The 12,147-nt window shown below is 35.8% G+C and overlaps 1 protein-coding gene across 2 annotated transcripts in view; it reads left to right on the top strand.

Annotated features, from left to right (window-relative positions):
* The first annotated feature begins 6,899 nt into the window (after positions 1-6,899).
* pdxkb (pyridoxal (pyridoxine, vitamin B6) kinase b) overlaps positions 6,900-12,147 on the top strand; it is a 28,697-nt gene continuing 23,449 nt past the window's right edge. For both annotated transcript variants that reach the window (XM_067403595.1, XM_067403594.1), the window contains exons 1-2: positions 6,900-7,174; positions 10,144-10,198. In XM_067403595.1, coding sequence (XP_067259696.1) covers positions 7,094-7,174; positions 10,144-10,198 — 136 coding nt within the window. In that variant the 5' untranslated portion in view covers positions 6,900-7,093. The remainder of the gene's footprint in view (positions 7,175-10,143; positions 10,199-12,147) is intronic.

Raw genomic sequence — 12,147 nt, 5'->3', positions numbered from 1 at the left:
AACATTGTTATATTTTCAAACTTTTGATATTAAAGTAAAAAAATATATATGTTCAGAGATTGTAATAAAAGAAAAAAAAATCTTGCTAAAAGAATATATTTTAAATGTCTGAAAATTCATTTGGATGTTTTTGGTGAGGAGTAAAAAAATGTCTAGCTGTTTGGAGATGAAGAAAAAAAATCTTGTCATTAAAAGACTGAAATTCTTGAGGAAAAAAAAAGAAGTTGCTACAAGTTGTCTACACTGTAAAACCCGATAAGTTGCGGTAACTCAAACCATTTGAGTAAACTCATTTCTTCAAACCATTTAAGTTTTAAAACTAACATGTATAAGTACTCTAAACTCATATGCATTGAGTTAAATTCACTTAAATTTTAGGGTTGGTTTAATCAATCATAAGAGTAAAGTCAACTTAAAGATTTTAAGTTTATTCCACTCATTCAGTTTGAATTCAGGTTGCTATAGCATAATCTATTTTTATTTAGCAATATAAAAAAATAAGCAGTGAGGCTGTTTTGAAATGTAATAAATATCCACCAAATCAAAACCAATGTTTAGTGTAAGTAACCTGCAGGAAGCCAGTTTGTTGTTACAAGAAACCCATGCAGACGGAAACACCGTAAGTCTAAAAATGACATAAATAAATAATACTTCAGTCTTGAAAAGGCATGAATTAAAAATCAATCATAATATTTTTTTTAAAAAAAAGTTTGAAAGCTTAATGATTAAGTTGTGCACTCAAGTGTATTCAAGGTGTAATGAAATGTTTTAGTATTTTTGGTCATTAAATCAACAAATCATTGGATTTGTTTAGGGTCCTTATATGGGTGACACAGTTAACACAATGTGTCAAAGAGAGTGTCATTACATCAGTCTAAAACTGAGAAGCCTTGTTAGTTTTCCATCATGCCCTGAGAGCTGTATCTGGTGTCGTGGTGTCTTTTTTTACTCTGTGATTGTGTATCTGGTGTGTATGTGTGTGTTCGGTCTACCTTAGCTGGGGGTTCTCCGAGACTTATACATGCATAGTCGCTTTCTCACCAGCAGATGCCACTAAAGTGCTTTAATGCGTCTGCCGCCTCATGACGCTTCATTGTTCGGGCTTTAGGCAGCTGTTCATGAGTCAGCGCCTTCCAGATTGTTACGGGTGAAGTGGGCTCTGTTGCAGTGATGATTCATATGTTTATGTGATAAAGGAACCGATTTTTGCTCGGTTATAATCCGTTCCTCCCTCTCTCGTGCAGTCACGACTACCTGCGTTTGACTCAGCAGCCACAGACTGACAGATCAAGACCTTGACCGATGAAAAACTTCTGCTGAATCCCAAATGGCACACTTCTATGCTCTTTCAGTCTTGTGGAATGGCTGCCGCGTGCGCGTGACCCTAGGGTGTCCAATTAATCATTTTAGGTTTCAGAAGGGTGCTCGCGATATCTAATATGTTAGCCTTACTGTTATCAATAAGCTAGTGTGCTCCAAAACAATGACAAAATGCGCATTTAGAAGATAAAAGCGTCTCTCACTTGCGCCAATATGGATAAATGATTTGATGACATCACGCTGCACTTCATCTTCTCATCAGATTTTCTGTCCAATCAAATGCTCTCTAGAATCTAAGCGTCCCGCCCCCTACATTATAAATAGATGCTGAAGCTGCGGTTAAAATCGGTCACTCACTTGCTAACACATTTACTGTTTTCTAGATGGTGAATGGAACATAGTGCACTATAATGGGGATAGGGAACAGTTCAGACAGTGTAAATATGCTTTCCATTGACGCAAATAAAGAGCACAGCCTGCTCCGGTTCAGAGACACGAGAGCACAGAGCGGATCGTATGCGCGAGTCGGCGCAAACCACAAAACATATCAGATCTATTTAAATTCTACACAGAATGCAATATTTTAAAACGATATGGAGGAGATAAGGAGGAGCTACACTGTAAAAAAAAATCCCGTTGTTTCTACGAAAAAATACCGGCAGCTGTGGTTACCAGAATACTGTAAAAATGACATCAAACCGTAAACATACTCACGGAGTTACATGTGAATTTTACATTTTAAATCAGTTAAATTTACGGTAAAATAACGTATTTCATTAACTAATATAATGTTAATTTACCAACCTAATGAAGTACTAATATCTGTTTTGTACCTTTATAATACACTGACAGTCACCAAACACAGTTGTGATAAGAGTCACATGATGAATCAAAGTTTGTCACAAGCAGATTTTCCACACACTAAACACCATCATGGTAACATGCATGACATTTTAAAAATGCAATAAACATTAATTTAACAACATTACATGTAACATAAAACCCTGATGTACATAACTGATTAGAAAAAAATGAGAAAAACTAAGAAGAAACAGAGTTGTTTCAACGAAAATATATCAAATGTGAAGTGTCACACAGGGAATTGTGGGAATGTCAATATACGGTTTTTCACTGTAAATTTTACAATGAATTGTTATTTTTCACTTCCAAAAACTGTGAATTTAACAGTATTTTACCTTAAAATTACATTAAATGTACCATTAGATCTATTACAGTTATTCACCGTATATAGTACGGAAACTTTCTGTAAACCAATCAACAGTTTTTCAACGCAGCATTTTTACAGTCTTTTACTGTTAAAATCATGGTCATTTTTTACAGTGTAGAGATTAGGAGAAAACTGCAGCTTTACCGAGCTCAACGGCTCTGGCTGAGTTGTGATATATATGAAACGCTATTGGCTATTTTTAAAAAGAGGAGGAGCTGTTTGATATGCCCCGCCCTGTCTTCCTGTTTCAGTGGAAATTACTGCCCTGTCCAAATACCAACACTTACAGTCTTGGCCACTTGAGAGCGCGTGTATGTGACAGGACGTAAGTGCGCAAGACTGTCCCATGACTTAAAAATGCCCGAGTGCAGTGACCTTAAAGGTGCTAAAGAGGATCTTTTCGTCGACTGAGACACCAAAGACTGTTACTGAGTTTTTGAAATGAGCGCATGCGTAAGAACAACTCCCCTCCTTCACAGCTCACTTCAAAGGAACGCCTCCCAAAACTCGTAAACACTCGTACTGGAACACGAGTGTTTACCACCGGCATTCGCTGTGTCGTGTTAGTGGATTCATTGTGTTGAACTCGTAATCTGCAGTTGTTACTCCTGTCTCCTGACAAAAACATTGAATGCGGCGCCTGTGGAGTGTGGAAAGTTACTGGAGCGCGCAGTGTATTTGTGTATGTGTATTTTACATTTGCGACTGCTTTTTATCACTTAAAGAAGCACTACAATTTTAAAATCGTCTTCTGTTAGTTACAAAGCGACCACTGAACAGACATTTAGAAGTTTATTTTAAAATGCAAAGTATTGAAAATAATATTTTTTTAAAAAGCTGTAAACGCTTGCAGTTTTTGCAAGACTATAAGTGTGTCCCATCAGGTAATCAAAAGTTCTACACACACTTGCAGTCTTCATACCCACTTGAACACTTGAGCCAAATACAGGAAATACATCATGTAAGTAGACAAGTGGTCAAGTGTGAAGAGCGCAAGTGTGGGTAATTGGACAGACATTGAATAATGCTGCATGTTCCAAGGCACTTTAAATATCCATAAGTGTGTAAAACTGTGTCTGTGTTTCTAAACTAGCTATACTTTGGCAAAATTGCGCAGAAAAATGTCCCCAGATACAAAATCTGATAAAACTTCCTAGGGAAAAGTGTCTTATAAATGAAGAAAATAGTGTTTTTCACTCAAAAAAGTGATAAATGCTAGTCCATTACAGTTTGCCTTATTTAAAAAAATGCTCTTAAAATGATTCATATTTTCAATAATTCTTAGAAAATAGTGTTATGTTTTTTCAATCTCTCTCTCCTTTCACTGAGGCCAGACAAACTGCTCTGACCTCATAAGTTTTCTAGATGCACAGTCAGGTAGGCAACATGCCAGATATACAAAAGACGAACTAGGTTTGTAAAGCCTAAAGCTACCGGCCCACCTGTCCAAAAATAGTCGAGTCCTGACCTGAGGCTTTGCATATGAGTCACAGTATTTTAGCTTCAGTGCACAATAAAGTACACAGGACATGTTAGGATATTGTTTTTTTACAATAAATATTAACATAAAATATAAGTAATATTAAGTAATGTGGTTTAACCCTATAAAGCCTGATATATGAAATGTAATAGTCAGATCTGATTCTTTTTCAACTAAACAGTTTATTGAAACTTTATTCCAGATATAAAAGAAAATCTAAAAATATAAAGTTTGCATTCAGTATGTGTTTTATGTTTTGTATCATATTTGATCATTAATATGAATATTGAGCTCATGAGGGGGGAAAAAAACACCTCATTTTTTTTTCAGAGGCCCAAACTGAGCAAAAATATGCAATTTATAGAAATCTTTATAACAGACTACTGACATAAAATGCATCTAAATATCACTCTATATCTCCGAATAATACAGTGCTCAGCATAAATGTGTACACCCCCTTTGAAAAGTAACATTTTAATCAATATCTCAATGAACACAAAAACAATTTCCAAAATGTTGACAAGACAACATCTGTTTATCTTATAACATGAAAGTAAGGTTAATAATATAACTTCGATTACACATTTTTCAGTTTTACTCAAATTAGGGTGATGCAAAAATGAGTACACCCCACAACAAAAACTACTACATCTAGTACTTTGTATTGCCTCCATGATTTTTAATGTCTTCTAGGTATGGAATGAAGAAGTTGGCAACATTTTGCAACATCTATCTTTTTCCATTCTGCAAGAATGACCTCTTTTAGTGACTGGATGTTGGATGGAGAGTGATACTCAACTTGTCTCTTCAGAATTCCCCGTAGGTGTTTGATTGGGTTCAGATCAGGAGCCACTGAATCACTTTCACCCTGTTCTTCTTCAGAAATGTGTTTAGAATCATTGTCATGTTGGAAAAGTGCACGATGACCAAGGGCATGGAGTGATGGTATCATCTCTTCTTTCAGTATAGAGCAGTGCATCTGTGAATTCATGATGCCAGCGATGAAATGCAGCTCCCGACACCAGCAGCACTCATGCAGCCCCACATAAGGACACTGACACCACCATGTTTCACTGTAGGCACCGTGCATTTTTCTTTGTATTCCTCACATTTGTGACGCCATACAGTTTTGAAGCCATTAGTTCCAAAAACATTTATCTTGGTCTCATCACTCCAGAGTATAGAGACCCAGTAGTCTTCATCTTTGTCAGCATGGGCCCTGGAAGGCTTTTTTGTGCCTGGGCTTTAGGAGAGGCTTCTTTTGTGGACAGCACCCATGCATGCCATTCCTCTGCAGTGTACACTGTATTGTGTCACGGGAAATAGTCACCCCAGTTTGGCTTTCTACTTCTTTAGATAACTGCAGTGAACTTGCATGCTGATTTTCTTCAACCCTTCTCATCAAAAGACGCTCCTGTCAAGGTGTTATCTTCCGTGGACGTCTCTGTGAAATGGTTGCAGTTCCATCTTTTTAAAATTTTTGTACCACTTTTGCTATAGTATTCTGACTGATAAGTAAAGCTTTGCTGATCTTCTTGAAGCCTTCACCTTTCTGGTGTAAAGAAACTATTTTCTTTCTCAGATCTTGTGACATTTCACTTCGATGTGGTGCCATTGCTGACAGCATGAAATGGGAAGGGGGTTTAACACCTAAAAACTTTTATAGTCAACTGTCTGCTGGACACCTGTGTAATGAATAATTAGACTCACCTGTGGTTGAATTCTTGTTAAATTAGACATTTGTAGTCTAAAATTTAGCTTTACTCCAGAGACTTTCAGTGGGGTGTACTCATTTTTGCATCACCCTAATTTGAGTAAAACTGAAAATTTTGTTCTTTAAGTTACATTATTAACCTTACTTTCCTGTTATAAGTTAAACAGATGTTATATTCAACATTTTGGAAATAGTTTGTGTGTTCATTGAGATATTATTTAAAATGTTACTTTTCAAAGGGGGTGCACTCGTTTACGCTGAGCACTGTGTGTACCAGTAAGATGATATTTAAATGACTCATTTTATGATCAAAGCTTTGTAGTTTTTATTGGGTAAAACATATAATGCAACACAACACAACATGATGATTGAGAGCTAAATAAACGTTCCTCAAACCCTGATGTCATTTGATACTCAACACGATTTTCCGAAATGATGTATAATCAAGTTGCTTCAGTCCAGTAAATGTTCATCTTGAAATATTAATAACAATATAAAAGTTATAACATTTCACATTCCTGAAGGGGGACAATTTTAACAATTATAGCCTACAATTTTTTTTTTTTTTTTTTCATGTTTTGATCATGCAATTTTGAAGCTTCAGCTATAAATTAATTTAGGCTATCAAATATGATACAGTAGGCTTTAAGAATTAATTTCCCATGGATGGACAGAATTAAAATTCAGAAAGAAGCTGATAGACGTGACAAGTTGCAGACAGTGGTGACGTCAAACATCACCCATTCACGGCTTGACGTCACCGCTGACTGCGCAAACGATTGGAGGATTTAGAGCGCGTCTCTGTTGAAGGACCCCACTTCCGCAATACTAGACTTCGCTTTATTGCGTTGATAGCATATCGCTGTATAACAGGTCATCTCTTAAGGAGTGCACAAACTACGTTGTTTTTCACAAATAAGTGGGAGATAAGTGAACTATATATGCATTTAACTGCCATATAAATTCAGCATGTGCCAATACTCATAAATCCCAATGCAATTTAGTTTATGTGATGGATTTATGTAGATTTCATCCGCCACCTCTTCCCCATCTGAATGCATGATAAATATAGCCTACGGTTCTACTAATAGCGGGCACGAGCACTGCTGTACGAGCGTCGTCGTGATGTCAGTGAATTTTAGGTGCCCCCTCTGGATGCCTGAGTAGTTGCGCTCGCCAATGAGCGTCTCCAGTGTGAATGTCCTTCATTTCTCTGTCTGGCTAGAGAACTTGCCATCACGGATCCTAATTTGGATTTTTAAAAGGGAAGAAAAGCACCTCTCCGGTTCGCCTTTGCCCCTCAATCGCGTGACATTCTGGAGCGATTAAAACAACTTTAACTGCGCGCGACATGGAATGCCGAGTGCTGTCGATTCAGAGTCATGTCGTGAGAGGATACGTGGGGAATAAATCTGCATCCTTTCCGTTACAGGTGAGCAGCTGAAGAGGGCAAAGCACGACAATGCTCTCGTGATAATTGTTATAGTGCATGACAGCGTGCTGGTGGAGAAAGGAAAGGTCACATGGTCCGTATTCCATTGCATGCAGGTCTTGTGCATTTTGAGATATTTATGAAGTGAACTTCCCTTATCCCAAATCTAGACTATTTAATTCCCAGAACTTGGCCTCTTGATGCTTGTTGCGAGCTGGAATTTAAGATATGCGCCTATTAATAGTAACTTGGCTACAATTATATGACACTACAACTTAATAAAGCTCGTGTTGCCAAAACACCGGCACGTTAAATTGTCAAAACCCGTTGCGGTGAGACCAGTGACACGGCGGCTGTCATCATTACCGTGAGTGTGACAGTGCCGTCAATCACCAGAATATCATTTAATCTCGGTTTCTGAAAGATAGCTTGGCATGAGGGTTCGAGCCGCGTCCAAACTATTAAATCGGGCTCATTAGCTTTTGAATGGCTCCAGCTGTCATGCCACCAGAAAGCGGGTGTCTTCCTCTGAGCCCTTCTTCTTCTGCAATGCTCGCGCTGTCTTACGTTTCCAAGACTGACGTCACAGCCGGGAGACTCAATTCCAGCAAAATCGTGACATGTTTTTTTTTTTTCTTTTTTTTTCCTTTCCAGCGGCTCTCCCAGCCGTCTAAAACCCACGCTCGTGCATCCTGCATTTATTTTATTTAAACGTTGAGTCCATGTGTTTTATTGACAGAGCTGAGTGCTATTTAGATTAACCATCATGTTTTGTAATTGTCTTAAAGGATTAGTCCACTTTCAAATTAAAATTAACTGATAATTTACTCACCCCCATGTCATCCAAGATGTTCATGTCCTTCTTTCTTCAGTCGAAAAGAAATGAAGGTTTTTGATGAAAACATTCCAGGATTTTTCTCCATATTGTGGACTTCACTGGGGTACAATGGGTTGAAGGTCAAAATTACAGTTTACAGCGATCCCAGACGAGAAATAAAGGGCTTATCTACTGAAACCATCACTCATTTTCTAAAAATTTTTTTATACGTTTTAACAATCAATGCTCATCTTGAACTAGCTCTCTTCTTCTTCTTCTATATTTGAATTCCAGAAGTGTAGATGCTGCTAAGTGTATTACTGCCCTCCTCAGGTCAAAGTCTGAACTAAATTGTCATATGCAATATGGTAGTGCAAGTATATAACAGTTAGTTCAAACTTTAACCTGTGGAGGGCAGTAATACACTTAGCAGCATCTACACTTCTGGAATTCAAATAGAAGAGAGCTATTACAAGATGAGCATTTATTGTTAAAACTTATATAATTTTTTGTTTGTTTGTTTTTTAGAAAATGAGCGATGGTTTCTCTAGATAAGACCCTTATTCTTCGTCTGGTATCGTTTAAAGCTCTTTGAAGCTGCACTAAAACTGTAATTTTGACCTTCAACTGTTTGGGCTCCATTGAAGTCCACTATATGGAGAATAATCATGGAATGTTTTCATCAAAAACCTTAATTTCTTTTCAACTGAAGAAAGAAGGACATGAACATCTTCGATGACATGAGGGTGAATAAATTATCAGGAAATTTCAATTTGAAAGTGAACTAATCCTTTAATGTTTGGGTTTCAGCAGAGCCCCCAAATCTGTACATGTATCATTATACTTATAGTCCCAGTAGTAATAGTAAGTGAAATTAACCTTTTATTTCTTATTCAGATTCTTTCAATATGTTATTGTGACAACCAAATTCCAGTAGGCTGATATTATTAAAGTATGCATGAAACCGGAAGAATTTATTGGATCGTTGTAGTTTGCCATTGGCTGATCTCATGTGATTGATAGGTGGTCCCGCCCCCCACGCCAGTAAACAGGTCATCTTAGAGGAGATGTTGCTGCAAGAGGGAGGGGAAGTTGTTTTGAGGGCACATGCATAAAAATTAAATAATGTGCACAGATAATTAATTTATAATAAAAACTGCAATATTCCATAAAAATTAAGAGTTTCATGGTGACTTTTTTTGTTGTGCAGTTTATCTTTTTGAAGGATTAGTCCACTTTCAAATAAAATTTTTCTGATAATTTACTCACCCCCATGTCATCCAAGATGTCCATGTCTTTCTTTCTTCAGTCGAAAAGAAATTAAGGTTTTTGGATTTTTCTCCTTATTGTGGACTTCAATGGAGCCCAAACGGTTGAAGGTCAAAATTACAGTTTCAGTGCAGCTTCAAAGGGCTTTAAATGATACCAGACGAGGAATAAGGGTCTTATCTAGAGAAACGATCGGCCATTTTCTGAAAAAAACAAAAACAAAACAAATGTATATGCTTTATATAAACAAATGATGGCCTTGTATGTGCTTCCGCTTTCCGTATTCTTCAAAAAGCTTACACTGTATGTCCTACTGAAGAAAGGACATGAACATTTTGGATGACAAGGGGGTGAGTAAATTCAGGAAAATGTAATTCTGAATTGAAAAAAATCCTTTAAGATTAAGAAGAAATAATATAATTAATTTTGTTGTTTTTACAGTAGGTGTTGAAACAGCAAATCCACTGCAAGAGAAAACACACATTTGCGCTATTTGAAAATTGTAGTAACCTAACTGATTTTACTTTTTGTGACGACTCGTGCAACAAATCATGTCAGGTCTTCCTGGTTTATAGTCTACTTAGACTATGGCATTTCATTTACAAAGAAAGAAGAACTAAATCTGCACCAGAATCAGAACGTTTTAATAAATGAAAGCATGAGACAGTTTAATTTTCACAAAATATAACTCAATATGCCTGTCAAATCATCTGGGTTACTGTGGTTCCGCCATGTGATATGTCCTCGATAAATATATATATATATATACATATATATATATATATATACCATCACAGACCCATGTGATTATTGCTTTCAGAGTGTGTGTTACTCTCTATGATTGAACTTCCTTTGATGTTTGGAATGTGTCTGTGTTTGTCAGGTCATGGGGTTTGAGGTGGACTCGATCAACTCTGTTCAGTTCTCTAATCACACAGGTAGGCTGACTCAAACTTTCTGCTGATTTTTGGAAAATGAAGTCTTTAAAATGTATTATTATGATGATGTCACACATGCCCTGATTAGAATGTGTTACTGAATGATGTCATAATTACTTTTTTGTTCCTTCTTTTGCAATAAAAGTTGTGGTGTTATATGAAATAGATTATGGCATGGTTAAATTGTGTAAACAGCTCAGTCAGAGTACAGTTTATATATAGTAAAGTTAATATGTCACTGCAGAATTCATAAACATAAGATAATGTGCTGTTCAAGTTAATATTTTTAGATAACCTGACAGACAGCCCCAAACAGCAGCTGCTCTGACTGATCAGCTTATGAAACTTATGTGATATATTTGTTATAATAACTTTGATTCTTAATGCTTGTAACATTAACTTTGGCTGCAATGTTCAACAGTTTGTTGTGTGTAACATAATTTGCATAACAAATTAGAGGCATTAGAGAATTTTTCTCTTTATGGTATTTTATATATGTTCATGAGTTTTGATCACTTGTCGGATATCTCTTGTTTCGGTGCGCCGGAATCCATTTTCACATTCACAAAGAGTCTTTTTCATTTGAAAATGCACTGTAGTGCCCCTTGACCTCTTTCTTCTACTAGGGCAGCAGTTCTCATCCTCAATCCTTGCATGAATGTTCCGAAATGAAGTAAACTGGAATGGATTTCCAATGCTCAGAGAGTAGGGAGCAGTGCACACTATGTAGGGACAATGCTGTCAATCGGAGCACTGTTCGTGCATGGAGCACTTTTCTAACGAGCTGATGATCAGAATCAGGTGTGTTAAATAAGAGAGACATCCAAAATTTGCAGAGCAGGGGGGCGCGAGGACTGGGATTGAGAACCACTGTACTAGGGTGAAGGGCTGTCTTAATGACAAGAGGACTGAAACAGATGCTTCATTGAAGTGCTTAATGCATTTTGCATTCACATGTTGTGACAGGTCATTTTGTATGTGAGTTGGGAGCTGTTAAACTGACCACTGATCCTTGTACTTCAGGAGAGAAGGAGTATTGTGATATGTTTTCTTCTCTTTGAATTGTGCACTTCAATTCTGTTTTTTTAAAACATGTCCTTTTAAGTTCTGATTGAGACCTTTTTGCTCACAAGATCAGAATATTCACCTGCAGTTAGACATGCTGTTCCTGCTCAGCTGCCAGACAGTGCCAGCATTTTTGATCATTTTCACAACATTTTCATGGCCCCCAGAATATTTTTTTTTTATTGAGTATCTGAATGTATTCAGAGAGATATATATATATATATAGATATATATAGATAGATATAGATAGATATAGATAGATATAGATATAGATATAGATAGATATATATATAGATATATATAGATATAACACACACACACACACACATACACACACACACATATATATATATATATATATATATATATATATATATATATATATATATATATATATATATATATATATATATATATATAGGGCTGTCAAACGATAAATCATGATTAATCGCATACAAAATAAGTTTCAGTGTGCCGGATATAAGTGTGATGACTGTGTGTAATTATTACGAATATATAAATACAAACAAATTAATGTATATAGTTAAGAGAAATATCTTATTTATGAACAAAATATTTTTATTTATATATAATATAAATTATATAAAAAAAAATAAATATACTTGTAAATATTTCTCAAAGATATACATAAATGTGTTTGTATTTATATATACATAATAATTACACACAGTACTCGCACATATATTAGGCAAACTGAAACTTTTATTTTGTATGCGATTAATCGTGATTAATCATTTGACAGCCCTAATATATATATATATATATATATATATATATATATATATATATATATATATATATATATATATATATATATATATATATATATATATATATAATATAATATATATATATATAATATA

The sequence above is a fragment of the Chanodichthys erythropterus genome, chromosome 12 (assembly GCF_024489055.1).
Source record: "Chanodichthys erythropterus isolate Z2021 chromosome 12, ASM2448905v1, whole genome shotgun sequence".
NCBI lineage: Eukaryota > Metazoa > Chordata > Actinopteri > Cypriniformes > Xenocyprididae > Chanodichthys > Chanodichthys erythropterus.
This window is presented reverse-complemented; position numbering and strand designations above follow the sequence as displayed.